The following is an 18,265-nucleotide window of genomic DNA, read 5'->3' on the forward strand; positions in this document are numbered from 1 at the left end:
CACAGTCTAGGGCCAGCGACTGAAAAAGCTCGATCTCCTTTAGTTTTAAGTTGAGTTCTTGGAACAAAGAGCAGTAGACAATTAAAAGACCTTTGAGATCTACTAGAGTTCATTAGCACCAAATCCTTGATATATTCCGGGGCCAATTCGTGAACAGCTTTATAAACATATAACAATATCGTATACTGTATCCGATATTTCACAGGGAGCCAATGAAGCCTTTTCAAAACAGGAGTAATATGCTCCCTCTTCTTAATACCAGCAATCAGCCTCGCTGCAGCGTTTTGAACCAACTGCAATCTTGAGATAAGAGATTGACTAATTCCTACATATAAAGCATTGCAGTAGTCCAAACGTGTGGAGATAAATGCGTGAATCACTGTCTCCAAATCAGGAACAGACAAAAAAAGATTTCATTTTAGCAATAGTCCTTAACTGATAAAAACAATTTTTTACCACATTTTTAACCTGATAGTCAAACATAAGAGCAGAGTCAAAAATTACACCTAGATTTCTTATTTTAGGCTGCACATATGTTTCCCATATACCTAGAAAATCGGTTAAACCGCTGTCAGCCTTCTTCGTCCCAAACACCATGACTTCAGACTTGGTGGCATTTAACTGTAAGCAGTTTTGCTGTACAGAACGTATTAGGCCACATCCACACGTTCTACTACTCTGTTTTCCGTTTTCTTACGTCATAATTTTTCCAAAGTGTTTTCAGTGTTGGAAAACAACATTCCAATGTGGATGAGAGGCATAAATGTAGTAAAATCAATTAGTTTAAGCAAAATTGTATTAGTGTGGATGTGACATTAAGTGGCCACAGTTAAGTGGCCAATACTGCTCATCCAATCAGAATTTAGTCTGAACTATCCATTTTATAATAAACCATTTGCAAATTAAAATAAAATATGTTCTTCACATATTTGAGTGAACTAGTTTGTTTTGATAATGAAGAGGTGCATTATTCAAGTTATATATTGTACTGTATATACTCGAGGTCTCAAAACTGTTTTGTTTTGCAGCTTATATTCACTCCAACCAGATCATGGGCTGGGGAGAGAAAGCCATTGAGATCCGCTCTGTCGAGACGGGCCACCTGGATGGGGTTTTCATGCACAAGAGAGCTCAGAGACTGAAGTTCCTATGTGAAAGGAATGACAAGGTCAGCCTGCAATTGTTGTAGTTTACCAGTAAATCTGCAAATGTTTGTTCATCCACTTCCAAACATTTCTACTGTGTACTCCACTACATCAAAATGCTGAAAATGGTCTTGGCTGAAAATCAGCTAAAACTCCAAGGTGTTCTTAGCTGGTTTTAGATGGGCACATGCCACAAGCCTAAGATGGTTTGCTGGACTTCCAGCCTGCTCAGGACAATCCGTTTACTGGATTTAAAGGGGTGTTTTGTTCTTTTCAGCTGGTCAGTCTGGAAGACCAGCTGGCCAAACAGCTAAAACAGCTGAGCGCTATCTTAAAGGTGCACTCAGTAACATTTGTTACATTGTCTTGGACTTACACTGACACCTAGCTGCTTGGATGCAAAATAATTTAAAATCAATTGTTGTCAGATTCATATTCACAGTCAGCCGTAATTACTTTAATCAGTGAATAAATGTGTCAAATAACAGGAAGGTTACTGAGATTAACAGAGTAATATTTGGCTGGTCGTGTGATTATAGTATGGCAGACCTCATGTGCGGACCCTCTCCATGTAGAATAAAACAGCTTTTAGAAGGTTTCTGATATGACTGGATTCTTTATTTTAATGTGAGAGCTCGTGATTTTATACATATATTGCAAAATGACAATTCATGTCTTTAGGAGGAAATAATTATTGAGTGCACCTTTAACTTGGTTGGGAGATCAGCTAGACCAGCTGAAGACCAGTTTGGCCTGGCTAGGAGACCATTTTAAACCAGCCAAGACCAGAAAACCAGTAGGGGTTGCAGGTAGACTAGCTTGAACAACATGAAAATACCCCAAAACATACATTTAAGATGGTTTTAACGGGTCACTTAAGCTGGTCATTATCTGACCCAGTTTAGATAGTCTGGTCTAGTTTTTTCAGCAGGATTGGCAATCTATTTGACAATTTTTTTTATATTGAAGATAAAAATGTTACACGTTCTAACAATGTTGTTTCTGCAGGTTTTCTTTGCCTCAGTCCGCTCGGGCGGTAGCAGTCAAGTGTTCTTCATGACGCTGAACAGGAACTCTCTCATGAACTGGTGAAGCTCCTGCAGACCAAACACTGCGGAGTCTTTCTCCTGTCCTGTCGGCATTGCATCTTTGAGCGCCCAGTACATTGACACATTGGTCTGAAAAAAATAAATAAATAAAGAGACTCTGAGCCTGGACACAAACGCTTGTCCCCTAGTGAGTGCACTGGCTCTCTGCACACTGCTCATGGAGATGCAGTATCTGAGATCACCTAGAGTGGCATACAGTCCCCAGAACGGGGGGCTGATTGGCTTGAACTTTGTTGTGCACCTTATTTGTGGCCTCCGGGAAAGTCTGATAACAGTTTGAGATTCCCCTCTTTACTTTCCTGTTTCCTGTACATGTTTTCTCATTGATTGACTTTTTTTAGTTGTCAAATCATTTGAGTCAAATGCACGATTGTAATAGGACAGTATTTAAAAGATAAAATAACTTTAGCAAGCACTCAGGCTGAGACTGAGCTTTAGATGTTTCACTTTCTGGTACTGGCAATGGTTCTGCCAGTTTCACAAATATCTGTGATGCCAGTTTTATCCAATTTCTCAAAAGAGAGCAACATGCCCAAAAGAAACAAATAACACTGGTGCTCATTTGTAAATTGTCAACAAGATCCATTACTGTACATTATTCAAAGTACTGTATCTCAAATGTAGTTTGTTCAATTCTATAGCTTTGAGGTCAGAAAAATGGAAATAGCCAACAACATTGCTGCCTGGGTCATAAGCAGATCTTCTAGTTGCATACCATTTTAATTTATTTTATTCTTTCTTTAAAATTCTCTGGTCCTTTTTGGAATGTTTTTAACATGAGGCAACTGGAGCATGACATTAAACTGAGATAAAACTAGACATTCAAAATGTCCCCCTCACTGGTGGCATGTTTCTGTAGACACAGGTTTAGATCTTGTAGAATGTTTCTGCAGACCAATATGATGTCTGAGATCAACAAAATTCCTGTGAGCCTTAAAAAAAAAAAAAAAAAAAAAAGAGAAAATAAAAGATAAAAGCACCTGTATTTCAGTGACAATTGAGAATTGATAATGACTTTAATTTAGATTTAATTATAGTGCCTAGCACAAGTTAACCTGTGGGAGTAAATAAATCAACCATTAGAGGCACAACACAATTTTGTGCCATAACTCTAAGCTAAGTTGCAGCCGTCACTTGTGGGCTATTATTTACATAAGCCTCTGTTCTCTACATTTCAGAAGAGTTGGTATTTTTGTGTTAAGCTACAGATTCTTGCACTTGTATTTTGTAATCATGTTTAACTGGTCAAATTTTAACTGGGGTTCAAAACATTCCAAAAAGGGAAAGGGTCTTTGTTGACAATGATGTAGTAGACTACTCAAAATTCACAATTTATAAACAGACTTTTGGCCTAGAATATCAGAATTATTGATCTTAACTATTTAGGTCAGCAGAGGTACCAGTTACCTTAGCCATAATGTGCTGTTTAGTAGATCTTTAATGTTCTTTGTTTCAGGTTATTGCATTTTATGTTTGTTTGCCTGGGCCATTATTTCAATGTTTATGATTTTCTCAAAGTCACTTGATGTTTGCACACTATATAGATATTTATATTTCTTTCACATCTCTTACATAGCAAATGAATATATTTTAATGGTGAAGGAATGAGAGGTTTTTAGCAATAATGTCCTGCTGATGTATGTATGCTGTGTGAAACACTGTGTTGGCCAGTGCTGGGAAAGAACCTCACTGAGCTTTTTTAATTAACTTTTTTTTTTTTTTTTTTTTGACACTCAAGAATGGTTACTTAATGTTTCTGTCTTGATACGTTTTTAATGATAGTCCTTCTTTCAAAAGCTGTACAACCACTTTTTGGTTCTTTAACGGTGATAGATTGTCCTTTTTGTTTTTTATGATAAGAAAAAAATAAAACATAAGTACCTTTTTTGCCTTGTCTAATGTCCCCTGTTTTGGAAAGAGTGTCTGTTTTCATGGAGAACATGAAAGCAACAATATCGCTGAGCACTGATACAACCCTCAGACTTTGCTCTCGAATAGATGTAATATATTAACTCATCTTGCTTAAGCACGTATGCCTTATCCGACAAGATTCTGCTATACTGATTGAAAAAGGCTAATCCATCAATGCTGACACATGACATTCTTCAACGTTTGCATCAAAAACATTTAATAATATCCTTTAAAATTATATCAATTAGTATACAAATGTCACTACTGCAAAGAGTGGAATATTAGTTAATATTGAGTGAGAAATTATTTTAAACACTGGTGATACATGGACATAATCAGGTGTCTTTCGGCATAAGGTCGCTTCAACACAGCACACACATGTGCTGCATGATCTTGCAGTGACAGGATTGATCATTTACTGGCTATTGGGAAAGCAGCAGAGAACCTTGGAACCACTATTAACCAGCAAGAGCAGCGTTTGCTTGTGCTTTGTACAAAATGGAGAAGGTAATTTGATATATACATTTTTCGTTAATCCTTAGGTGACTATTGACAATTAAAATGCTGTAATGTACTCGAAACACATGCTTGGCAGCTTAATTAAGACTGAGTACAGGAAACATGAAACTGTGTGTACAACTTATTTAAATGAATTTGACATTTGGTTTGGCTAATTGTGCCCTTTATTAAAGTGTTTAAACCTTTATTCAAATATTGATCTTATTTGTGTGGCTGTGCTGGACTGGATGAAATTGGCAAGTTTTTAAAATTACTCTTGTTCTATGAATGAGAATTTTGAGTGCAGAGGTTGTTCATGCTGAGATTATGATGTTTCTGAGTTGAAAATTAATGCTGCTGTGATTTATACAAAAATGAATAGCCGTTCAGTTGTAAATGGACACATGAATAACTCAGAAACTGTGATGGCAACAGTTCAGTTGTTGCTCTCGGTAACACTTTATGCACATATGACATATTACTTTTATTTATATCTATGGTAATAGCATTAACAGTATATACTTAAAATCATTAAAACAATTACACAAGTACATTATTATTACTACTAATATTGTATTACTATATTAATATTACTACCAAATCACTTATTATTATTATTATTAATAAAAATTCTGTTTTTGCTATGTAATGTATTATAAATTATTTTAAAGTGTTCATGTTCACAGTTATTATTATTATATATTTATATAATACAATTTTACATTGTGTTTGGTAAAAATATTTTGTTCGTGGTTTGTTTATGATATCTAATGCATTAACTAATGTTAACAAATGTAAACTTATTATAAAGTGTTAGCAAAACATTTAATCTTTAAATGCTTTATTAAACATTTACATTTGTTCATTTGGCAGACGCATTTATCCAAAGCAACTTACAAAAGAGGAAAACATCAGCGAATAATCTTAAGGAGACAGTGGTACAAAAGTGGCATATTACAAAGTTTCACTGGCATCAGAATAGTATTCAAAACATATACAAGTGCAATTTGTTTTTCTTTTGTTAGTGACTATATAAGTGCTCTTGGAAAAGAGTCATTTTGAAGACAGAGAAAGAACATAAATATAAATCTAATAACGTAAATCTATATTTGGTGTGACACCCTATGCAGCAAGGTTTTTCAAGGTTGTTGGCAGATTGGTTGTTCTAAGCATCAAGAACTTGCCACAGTTCTGTGCATTTAGTATCTCAATTGCTTTTGTCCATTCATGTAATTCCAGACTGACTCAATGATGTTGAGGTCTGGCTGTGTGGGCCGTACTACATTCTAATTGCAAAAGAAATGTTTGGGAAAAAAACTAAAACTAAAATTGATATTTCCTATTGACACACCAAAGCAGAAGATATAACCATACTAATACAAATGTTTTTCTGAAACATCTAGTGTGCCCAAGACTTTTGCACAGTTTGTGTGTATATATCAAAATAATATACAGCTCTGGAGTCCACTGCAAAATTATAATTTCCTTTGGATTTACTATTTATAGGTATGTGTTTGAGTAAAATAAATAGTTTTGTTTCATTTTATAAATTACTGACAACATTTTTCCCAAATTCCAAATAAAAACATTGTCATTTAGAGCATTTATTTGCAGAAAATGTCAACTGGTCAAATACCAAAAAATATGCAGTGTATTCAGACCTCGAATAATGCAAAATAAAACAAGTTAATATTCATTTTTGATACAACACAATACTAATGTTTCTGAAATCAATATTTGGTGGAATAATCCTGATTTTCAATCACAGCTTTCATGTGTCTTGGCATGCTCTCCACCAGTCTTTCACATTGCTGTTGGGAGATTTATGCCACTCCTGGTGCAAAATTCAAGCTGCTTGGCTTTGTTTGACAGCTTGAGGCCAACCATCTTCCTCATGATCACATTCCAGAGGTTTTCAGTGGGGTTCAGCTCTGGAGATTGGCCTGGCCATGACAGGGTCTTGATCCGGTGGTCCTCCATCCACACCTTGATTGACCTGGCTGTGTGGCATGAAGCATTGTCCTGCTGGAAAAAACAATGTTTTTTTCAGGATAGCTTTGTACTTGGCTTGATTCATGTGTCCTTCACAAAGACGAATCTGCCCAATTCCAGCCTTGCTGAAGCACCCCCAGATCATCATCGATCATTTTCTTTGCATTATTCAATCTCTGAAAACAATCTTTTTATGTTATTTTGACCAGTTGTCATTTTCTGAAAATAAATGCTCTAAATGACAATATTTGTATTTGGAATTTGGGTGAAACATTGTCAGTACTTTATATATACATAAACATTTTCATTTTACTCAAACACATACCTATAAATAGTAAATCCAGAGAAGCTGATAATTTTGCAGTGGTCTTTTTTGCAAAACTTGTCAATTCAAAATACAAGTTTGTTTCAATGAAGCCCTGGAAAGAGCTTTATTTCTAAATAGTCCAGCACTATTGTTAAAAGTGTTGCCATTTCTGCAGTATTTCTAATTATTTGTATTTCTAATTATTTAAAAAAAAATGCACTGCAATAATAAATCAGTGTGGTATTGTTTACATGTGTGTGTGTGCACGCGTGTGTTGACGGGCTCCTAACTGTCTTACTGCAGTTAACAGGCACGCTGGCTCTGGCTGTGTTCACAGCTGCACTGGGCTCTCTGCAGATAGGATATAGCCTGGGTGTCATCAATGCCCCACAAAAGGTCAGCATCACCACATAATCTATTTCTCTCAATCTGTGCTTCATTACCATTTTCATACCCCTACACCTTATTTTAACTTAAACTTACAAATTCTGAGCACAGCAATATATGGATTTCTCTCTCCGAGATTGTATTTTTCTCCAAATGAAAGTTATAAAATGCTATATTATATTGGGCTGGGGTTTTCATGGCACTATGACAACGCTATTTTACATTCTAGGTCATTGAGAGGCAATACGCTAGGTCTCTAGGTGTATATAAGGAAGAACTGACCCAGACTGATGGAAGCAACTCCACAGAAAATGAAAATCCAACTGATCCTTCTGTGGTCATGTACTGGTCACTCTCTGTGGCTGTCTTCTCCGTTGGAGGCATGGTGTCCTCCTTTCTAGTGGGTTTTGTCAGTGACTTCCGTGGAAGGTGGGGAATCTGTCAACTTTATATATATATATACAGTATATATAAATATTATATTCCATAAGATAAAAAAGAAACAGCTGTTGAGAAGGCTGGTAGTAAGATCCTTGGTTTCAGTTAAATTACAGTTATTGAGCTTCCATTATCATAACTTAAGTTACAGGTTATCATATACTGTATACTACGAGTCAAAGGTTTGTTTTTTCTTTTCAAAAACAAAGCCAAAGCTTTACATTTTGGTGACTTTGAGAGCAGATTTTTACAGGTATGGGAAGCACTGTACACTGAAAAAAATGGGAAAGCAGCTCTATTGAAAATACAAAACCAGTACACTTAAAATCAAGATTTATATTTGAGATGAGAACATAATTATATTACGTAAAGTCCAAGTGATATTCAACACAGTCATCAAAAGGATTCAGACTTCAAGGGATGATGTTCACTCATCGTGATTTTTACCGCTTGCTCAATTAACTTGTTTAAAATGAGCCAATTCAACACAATTAATAAGCATTTGGTCTCAACTTCATTTCACTGTGTACAATTAATCTGCGTTCACGTAATCCAGTTGTGTTGGGACTATGTGAATAATATTTGTTGCATCAATGTATTGCTGAAACCATGCAGGGTATTTCCAGTATGTTTGATGGGACTGGATTGTGAAAATACTGAGGGATCCTCTGTATATTAATGAATGATTGGGTATCAATAAATTCATAACAGTGCAATACCTGTTATACGGTGCAAGTATATATACTGTATACAAAGGCTAATATGTTTGTTGCTAGTTAGCAACAAGCTGCAAGGTTCAAAAGATATTTTAACATCAAACTTAACTTAGGTTAATTAATTAATGTAGGTTTTCATTACACAAAGTATTTGAGTAGAGCCTACATTTGAAACTTATTTTCAGTGTGTGGAACCAATGTCCTCAAATGAATAACGTGAAAACAAACAACAAAAATCAGTGTGTGTAGCATTCATTTAGCAACCAATAGCATTTAACAACTGGCTACAATGCATTTCTAAACAATTATTCACATGACACAGCACTAGTTCCTCTCAAAGAAGTAGCCTTTTGTTATAATTGGTTGTACTTAAATATAAATTACGTTTGCTCTCTGTGTTCTGAAGTTCCCGACAATGATTTACAGAGATACCGCTCCAAATGATACAGCACATGAGTGAGCTGTCTGAATGAATCTGTTTAAATCAATTCATGTTTTACTAAACCATTTAGGCTATTCACTGAAAGGAACCGACTCAAAATTATGATTATTCAGCAAATGGTACCTCACTAATTCTGATTCTAAACAGCCAACAGAACAAATACAGGACACATGTCATGATCGCAGTGAAAATGGTTTAGAAAAAGATAAAATATAAAATAGTTTTGATTTGTTTTTTGTAATTCCACAATTTTAATGACTTCAATACTATTCTAAAATGTGTACAAACTTTTGACTGGAACTGTATGGCAGATGTTTTTTTTTTACTTTTGTTTGTGGGCTTCTCTGTGTAACTTACCATTGTTTTACAGGATCAAAGGCATGCTGGCTATAAACCTTCTAGCCATAACAGCAGGGCTGCTCATGGGCCTAGCAAAGATGGGCACACCTCACCTAATGGTGATAGCAGGACGTGCTATCATGGGACTGTACTGTGGTAAGACAGAAAACCTTGCCCTTATAATTTTCCCATAACCCTGAGATAAAGTATATTACTAGACACTGTGAAGTAGCACTCTACTATACCATATTATGTACTGTTGAACACATTTTGACATTGTGTCTGTATACCACGTTTTATTTTTGAAATATTTTTTCCATCATGATTCACAGATTTATTGAAACAAATATGTTTTGTTTATTCACTGGTTCATATGTGATACGTATAGGCTTGACATCTGGTCTGGTACCCATGTACATTGGAGAGATTTCTCCAATGAAGTACAGAGGGGCTTTGGGAACACTCCACCAGCTGGCTGTTGTAATTGGCATCCTTCTTAGCCAAGTGAGTGCCACACACATAACGGATCTAATCCACATGAGAAGTATATTGTACATTAGGGTTTATAGTAGTAACTGAGCGTGAACATGAATTAGATAAAAGAAAAAAGAAACATGAAGAAATAAAAGAAACATGACCTTCCATGAAAAGTTGGTATTATAATCACCTGTTACAACATTTGGGAGTTTTGTAAAGCTTTTTTGTGCAAATTTAAGGATTTAGAAATTGTGCTTTTAGAAAGGTTGCTCGTGAAGTCGTATTATAAATGAATCACTCAATAATTTAGACTAATTACGATTTTTTTTAATAAGCTTATATTGCAATGTTTATTAATTTGATCCTCTTCCCCGCTGAACATAAAAATACAGCTTAAACTAGCTTAAAAGGTTTCCAGATCAGCATTTGTGGCATTATGTTGATTACCCCAAAAACATTTATTTTGACTCGTCCCTCCTTTTCATTTAAAAAAAAAAAAAAAAAAGCAAACATCAAGGTTACAGTAAGGCACTTAATATGGAAGTAAATGAGGCCAATTTTTTGACGGTTTAAAGGCAGAAATGTGAAGTTTATCATTTTTAAAAAGCACTTACATTAATTCTTCTTTTAAACTCATGTATTATTTGAGCTGAAAAGTTTTAAACTGTATTTTGTACAGTCATTTTAGGGTTTTAGAGTGCATTGACATTACATCGTCATGGCAATGAAGCTGGAAACTTTGCTATAACTTTACACAGAAAAGGTTAGTAAGCGATATTATCACACTAAAATCATGTTAACACAGGTATTGTTTATGTCTTGTGCCTATACTTTTGAAATAGTGATAAAAAAAAGTTTAAGGATTGGCCCCCATTCACTCCCATTTGTAAGTGCCTCACTGGAATTAAAGCACTGCCCTTCAGATGGATTCATCTCATGATTTGATCTTACATGGACATCACCTGTGTGTGATCATGACTGGGAGATATTCAAAGCTGGAGTCGTAACATGCTATTTATTAAATTTAATTAAACGTCTAAAACTGAAGTATTACTTGCTTTGATGAAGATAAAAAAAACACTCCTATTTACATATTTTGAATTAATTAATTTTACACTTATAGCTATTTTCTGACACTAAACTTAAAGCGCTTTTACATAGAGAAAATGGAACTCTCCTCAACCAACACTATAGTACATTATAATATGATTATTCAAGTGTTCTATTTACTAATAATGTTTGTATTGTACTACTCTTATCAATTTAAGAGGTGAAACTCATATGGCTGATACGAGTTCAATGGAAGACTTTATTATTTTTATATTATGTTGTAAACAATCTTAGTTGATAATGCAAGTGAACCATAATACTACTATGGTATGTCTATGCACTACGCGCAAATACACTGTAAACTAAAACCATAAAATGAGGATTCAGTTATGATGGGGATAAAATATACTTTATTAAAAATGAAAATATTATGCTTAAATATGCAATATAACAATTACAAGAAGTCAATTTCAGAAGTCATATATATTAGTAAAATCTCACAGTAATTTCCCCGGACAAGGTAGATACATTGCGATTGGTTAACACACAAGTAATGTTCGATTCATACAAGCTTGACAAGCAATATAAGCTTCAGCAACCCTACCAGAGAACATATTCAAGCACTTCAGCAGGTAAACAACTTTGCCAAATGGAGAACAGATAAACATCCACCCAGATTGCTGCGATGCTGTCCTGAACTGTGTGAATATGACTGACTGAACTGAACATAATTTCCGCAGCCGGAAGATGAGACAGCCGGTTCTTCATTCCTGTGTTTACGGACATAACATATTGAACCCGGAATATTCCATTAAGAAGGTTTGATGGTCTTAGAGGGTTTAATCTGATCAGCCATTTGGTCTCCCAGCCTTACCAGCTGAAACATGCCCAAAACACAGCAGCTTAACCAGCATTGGGAGACCAGCTAACCATCTCAGGATGGTTTAAGGCATTTTTCCCCCCCAGCAGATTTTAATAACAGTTCTGGTTCAGCTCTTATTAGAAGTTGCATGACATGTGCAGATGTCCTTGTTTTTTTAAAGGTCATTGGTCTGGAGTTCCTGCTAGGAAATGATGACATGTGGCCTGTGTTGCTGGGTCTGTCTGGTGCTCCAGCCATCCTGCAGTGTCTACTGCTACTTCTGTGTCCAGAGAGCCCCCGCTACCTCTACATCAAACTGGGCAAAAAGGAAGAGGCATGCAAGAGTATGTCCCAAGCCTTCCTGCTCTTTACTCTTGAACACTAAATGATGAAAGGGAGTTCACCCAAAAATTATTTACTAACCTTCAAATTGTTTTTTGAAGATTATTTTTATGCAGCTCTTATCAATGGCAGTTCTGAGCACACTGTCTGAAGTACTTGGTTCTTATTGGTCAAACGTGCCCTTCAGTGGTCAAATATTTCTGAATAATGATAATTGTCCATAGCAACACTATATACAGTAAGTGACCGTTCATCTGGGCAATCTGTGCTTTTATACTTTCTAATCCTTTTTTATCCTATCGAATCACTCAGCAATCTCTAAAAGTTAATAAAATAATTCAACTCAAATCAATATTTTATGTCCAAATATATGGATAATGTACAGCCACTTACATAACCCAATGTCTGACAAGCTCCAAAAAGGGCTGGATTCTAGTCCATGTCCTACTCCAAATATAAAATTCTGCATCACATCTACAGAAAGTGTATAAACCAATGCTCTTTTGGCATCAGTGACATTGAAGTGCCAATTTTTGGCAAATATGATGCAGGCATGACGTGCGCTTTTTTGGCGGAATTAAGATTATCAGTGAATAACGACTTAAATTTAAGTCTGTTCCTCACTATTATATGACGTTGTACAGTGAACACGTTTTTTTTTTTAATTAATTTTAAGGTGCTTTTTTGGTGTGGTTTTATTAACAGCCATGGTCATTAAATGCTAAGACCTGTTAAAACATTCTTAACAAATTTCTACTTTTTGGTTCCACAGAAAAAATTACAGCATGGGGGTTTGGAAAATCATGACAGAGAGTAAATAATGACATCCTTTTAAGTTTTAGGTGAACTTTTCCTTTATTCATGTGAATATATATATATATATATATATATATATAGGGAGTTTTCAGATTATAATAATCAGAAATATCAAAGGTCAAGATTTAAGTTAATTCTATTAGATTGTCAATGTCAATTACCCGAAACATCAAAACCAAATGTGTGTGTGTTTGTGTGTCTTGCAAGGTGATGATATGAGGACAACCCAGGCAAAAGTAATGATGCTCAATTCTTGCTGTCTTTGTTTCTTTCTGGCAGGTTTGAAAAGGCTAAAAGGGGATTACGACAACTCAAAGGACATAGCAGAGATGCAGGCAGAGAAGGAGGAGGCCATGAAAGAGGCCAAAGTGTCCATCCTGAGGCTGGTCCGTGCCTCTGTATATCGGCGGCAGCTCTTTGTGGCCCTGATGATGCATTTATCTCAGCAGTTCTCTGGGATTAACGCTGTAAGCTTAATTTCTTTTCACACCCCATTTTATTTGCCATTTTGATTGATGTTTTATGACCACTATTTCAATTACACAACAATAATATTTGATCTTCTATCTGTGTTTGTTTCTAGATTTTTTATTACTCAACTTCGATCTTCCAGACAGCGGGGGTCAGTCAGCCTGAGTATGCCACTATTGGAGTGGGAGTTATAAACATCATTTTCACCCTTGTATCGGTAAACAGACACTAATTTAAAGGCAAACATTGGCTGCTGAGGAACAGGCTCTTGTCTCTTGGAAACAGAGTGGTGTTGTCTCTTGAGTCTTACCTTCCCTTAATATTTTTCTCGACAGTAACTCGAGACTGATGTTTTAGATCATTCCAACTCAATTGAAATAAGCTTCATTGGACTGCACATTACTTAAAATAATAGTTCTATAATTTTAATTATGTTATTATTTATTCACCCTCATGTTTTTCCAATCTCGGAACACAAAAGATGTTTTAATGAGTATTAATATACACTCACTGAGCACTTTATTAGGAACACTATGATCTTAATAAAGTGCCAGACGTGGTCTTCTACTGTTGTAGCCCATCGGCCTTAAGGTTTGATATGTTGTGCATTTTAAAATGCTATTCTGCTCCCTACAATCAAAAAAGAGTGGTTATCTGTCAGCTCGAACCAGTCTGGCCATTCTCTTTTGAACTCCCCTCAGCACCAAGGCATTTTCCATCTGCAGACCTGCCGCTCACTGGATGTTTTTTTGTTTTTGGCACCATTCTGAGTAAACTCTAGAGACTGTTGTGTGTGAAAATTCTAGGGGATCAGCAGTTACAGAAATACTCAAACCAGCCCCACAGGCACCAACAATCATGCCACAGACGAAATCACTGAGATCACATTTTTACCCCCATTCTAATGGTTGATGTGAACATTAACTGAAGCTCCAATGCATTGCACTGCTGCCACATGATTGGTTGTAAGATAATGAATAAGTAGGTGAACAGGTCTTCCTAATGAAATGCTCAGTGTGTGTATCTAGTTTGTAGCGCTAAATAGTGCAAGTTCCCGTGCGAATACGCAAGCCACTGTTAACCAGCTTCTCTCATACCACTCATTGGGCTCTATATTTGTGCCCGCGCTAGGGAACACGTTAAGTGCAATGACGGTGTGCTGCAACTTATCCAATTTTCGTGAGAGCATTCATTTTAAGCGAATTTTCATGTAAGCACAAAGTTTGGGGAATCCACCAGCAGATTATGGATTAATAATAATAATAATAATAAATACATTTTGTATAGCGCCTTTCTAAATCTCAAAGACAATGTACAGAAATTAAACATAAAACTTTTATTCCTAAGTTGCTTGACATGAATATACAATAGGACGCAGAGAGTGCAATAATTACATTTCAATTGATCCAGCCCATTAGTGCTTTGCGCACGCGGTTTCGCCAACACACTTGCGCTTAGACTTAGCACATGCTTGTTTAAAAATCTAAAATCTTCAATGCTATGCCCACTAACTTTGCACGTATGACGTCTCGCATAGCACTGAGCTTAATGCATAGCATTGTTTAAATAGGGCCCATTATGTCATTATTTACTCACCCTCATGTAGATCCAAACTCACATGCAGTTGTGTTGCGGTTTTTTGTGTGTCAGTTGCTGGTGTTTTAGCGACTTGCGTGGTGACATCATTATTGGCGCTCCCATCTGCAGTAGCGATCTCAGCATTGTTATCTCATCAGTTAGTGACTAGTTAGGGGTAGACGTCTTACACGTTGTGAATGGATTAGGTGTAAAAGCTGTTGAATAACTACTGGAGCTGGATAGGTGGCGGAAGCCTGACTTCTCTAGTGCCATAGAGCTGGATAACGGGCAAATCTTATCTGGTACTTTGCAGTGTTTATCTCTGCCAGTTCAAGGGCAAACAGCAAGTGAAAACAGTTTTGATTAATGAGTCAAGAGCTACTCTGAATCAAATAATCCATTACGAATTTTGTTTGATGAATTCTGTGCATGACAACAGCGTATGCAGAATATGATGTGCATTGTGGGCCCATTACTAATAGAGTGCCGCACAAGAGAGATTAATGATATATATATATATATATATAGCTAAATAAATAAAATAGAAGTGGAAAAATGCCTAAAAGCAAAGCAAAGACTAAAACTGACATATATTATAGTAGTTTGGTTGTCAAGGAAAATATACAGTGGTAAAAATTGTAAAAATTACTGGAATTAAATAAAAAAATTTAATTTCAGTAATTAACCCAACCTTTCAAATTAAATGCACACATAAGCATAACAGTTATTTCAGCACTGCAATGTCCTAAATAAAACTGTTAAATAAATATATTAGCCATCATAAAGTATTAGATTACTAATAATGATCCTTTTACACTGCCGCAAAAAAGTGGGTTACGAAACCAGATGGGGTTCAGTGTCAAATGATAAAAAAGCTTGTTGCACCCCATATTACAGTCATTTTCTGATTTTTTGTGCATATACTGTAGAAAATGCAAATAAAATACTTAGCTTTTTGTGTGTGTTGTTGTTGTGTGTGTGTGTGTGTGTGTGTGTGTGTGTGTGTTTGCATGTGTACTGTAAAGGTGGTTTTGGTGGACAGGGCAGGCAGGAGAACCCTCACTTTGATTGGGTTAGGAGGAATGTGTTGCTGTGCTGTGGCCATGACCGTGGGCCTGGCTTTTCAGGTGTGTTCAGGTTGGATCCGCATTTGTGTGTTTTCCCATGTCAATTTTCATAAATTAACTGAAATACTTATTAGAGGGTGTCTCTAGGATAGAATTGCTTGAAATAAAGCCTCACTCTTTATTTTGCTTTTCAGGAGGCTTATTCATGGATGAGCTACCTCAGCATGGTGGCCATATTCCTGTTTGTGTCTTTCTTTGAGATCGGACCAGGACCAATCCCGTGGTTCATTGTTGCTGAGATCTTCAGTCAGGGGCCACGTCCAGCAGCCATTGCATTAGCTGGATGCTTCAACTGGACAAGCAATTTCATTATTGGCATGTTTTTCCCTTATTTAGAGGTAATGGGAGTTCAGGCCTTCCTCATTTTTTTGAGTGTGTGGTGTCAATATCAATGGCGCACTCTGTATTTTATTCCTTGTTAAAAATGTTTTGCTCATAATGAAATGAGTACCTTTTTTTTTATACTTTTAAAATCAATTACACTAACATGAGATGAATACTAGTCATATCAGTGGCCTAATTAAAGCTGTTTTATTTTACATGGAGCTGTGCTGCCTCATGTGGGCTATGTAGAGACTACTTTATCTTGTTAACCCCCCTATTATGAGACATTAGCACTCACTGAATAAATTAATAAAAATATAGATTTTGCATGATGTTCAATCATGATGTTTCAATCATGATTGAAAAGATGACAAACAGAGCACCATAAACAAAACAAATATTGATTGCACTATTTATTAAACTTACCTTTTTATTTAATTTTAAGAATAAGAAAAAGGACTTACTGTAAAAAAAAAATAATAACTCTAACTCTGCTTTGGTCCACAGGAGATTTGTGGGAGCTATGTCTTCATCATTTTTGCAGTACTCCTCTTCGGTTTCACCATTTTCATCTACTTTCGTGTACCTGAAACAAAAGGGAAGACTTTTGAGGAGATAGCAGCTATCTTCCAGAACAAACGAGGAGCCTCCCCATCCAAATCCCAAGTTGAGACTGAGATGGTGCGGCTCAAGAGCTCTACAGAGGCCTGAGCGTGCCTTTAGACAAAACTAGATTCTTATGGAAACTGAAGGGAATTAAGGATGTTACTGCTTTCACAGAAGTCACCTGTTAGGAGAGAGAATTCACGGGGCCTCATAATAAGAGCTTGTCTAGAAACAGGAAAACAGATTATCTAAACACAACAGCATAATTATTAGAGGTTGCACAACATGAACAACATAGACTTGACCTTTGTGCATCTTATGTTGAATTTATGGAGACATATGGATTAGATAAGTATTTTATATTTTCAATGTTATACATCTGTTAAATACTGTAAAATACTATTTTAACTTTAGTAATTATATTGAAATATATTAATTTTAAAATTGGAGCATACCATCTTATGTGGTGGCTAATAATTTCAAAAGTGTAGAAGTTTAAAATGTGTGGTGTTTGCATGTGTAATATGAAATATGATATAAACCTTGATAATTTACATAATGTTAGAATTATATGATGGATATTTAAAATTAAGCTATATGGGAACATTGGCTACAGTTATTTTGTGCAGTAAGGTATTGTTCAATTTCAGGATTAAAATGTGTTGTATTCTGTGTTTGCCTTTTTAAAATGTGAATACATATAGAAAATGAAAAAAGTTTGTTACTGTGTTATTGTATTTATTTTTAAAGCAATGTTTAAAATGTTTGCAAATGAACTGATGAACTGAATTTCAACCCAATTACAGAAACTGCCATGTTCACGTTACTCACAAAAACTTATTTTCATAAAGCCAAAACACTTCAGTCCATAAAAGAAGGAAAGTTCAAACTAGTTGCATTGGTTCTTGTGTGTAGCCTGTTGTGAACGTGCCAGGTTTGCAGAAGTCTAAAAGATTTGAGAGCTATGGCAGAAGGCAAGATTTTATGTTTGGTGATTTTTGGTCAGTTTCTAACATAAAGCATGCAAAAGCTTTATGTGTAGGTGTTAATTTGCAGCTGTAAACTGAAACATTCATCCAGACCAAACAATTCTGTCCGCTCTGACTGTTTAAGATTCAGCTAAATTAGTGTCATTTAACCCTAATATCTGGGCCAGATCGTTAAAATTTGTTGAAAAGCACGGTTTGATTCATGGTGCTGCATCTAGCATAGCTCTTAACACTCTAAATATATTATGTATTTAACTAGGGCAACATGTTATTTCAACTTTAACTTCATTATAAAAGGAATCACCACCAGATAAGTGTTTTCCCACCTCATAAATCCCT

At 35.7% G+C, this 18,265-nt stretch overlaps 2 protein-coding genes across 2 annotated transcripts in view; both read left to right on the forward strand.

Moving 5' to 3' along the window:
• LOC127648830 (TRAF2 and NCK-interacting protein kinase-like) overlaps window positions 1-2,300 on the forward strand; it is a 156,332-nt gene extending 154,032 nt beyond the window's left edge. The window contains 2 exon segments of the mRNA XM_052133604.1: window positions 1,029-1,168; window positions 2,154-2,300. Of these exon segments, the coding sequence (XP_051989564.1) occupies window positions 1,029-1,168; window positions 2,154-2,237 (224 nt within the window). The 3' untranslated portion in view covers window positions 2,238-2,300.
• Window positions 2,301-4,325: 2,025 nt separating this feature from the next.
• On the forward strand, window positions 4,326-17,656 carry slc2a2 (solute carrier family 2 member 2). The gene is made up of 11 exons (XM_052133636.1): window positions 4,326-4,672; window positions 7,266-7,358; window positions 7,579-7,778; window positions 9,316-9,440; window positions 9,673-9,788; window positions 11,855-12,017; window positions 13,111-13,298; window positions 13,415-13,519; window positions 15,906-16,007; window positions 16,142-16,345; window positions 16,839-17,656. Exons 1-11 carry the CDS (start codon window positions 4,664-4,666, stop codon window positions 17,040-17,042), a joined length of 1,509 nt encoding a protein of 502 aa, XP_051989596.1. The 5' UTR covers window positions 4,326-4,663; the 3' UTR covers window positions 17,043-17,656.
• Window positions 17,657-18,265: the final 609 nt, after the last annotated feature.

The sequence above is a fragment of the Xyrauchen texanus genome, chromosome 9, assembly GCF_025860055.1.
Source record: "Xyrauchen texanus isolate HMW12.3.18 chromosome 9, RBS_HiC_50CHRs, whole genome shotgun sequence".
Taxonomy (NCBI): domain Eukaryota; kingdom Metazoa; phylum Chordata; class Actinopteri; order Cypriniformes; family Catostomidae; genus Xyrauchen; species Xyrauchen texanus.

Excerpts from the sequence above, each read along its gene's own strand:
- slc2a2 (XM_052133636.1), top strand. Across the intron at positions 12,018-13,110 it reads AAAGGAAGAGGCATGCAAGA|GTTTGAAAAGGCTAAAAGGG; the intron begins GTATGTCCCAAG and ends TCTTTCTGGCAG. Across the intron at positions 13,299-13,414 it reads AGTTCTCTGGGATTAACGCT|ATTTTTTATTACTCAACTTC; the intron begins GTAAGCTTAATT and ends GTTTGTTTCTAG.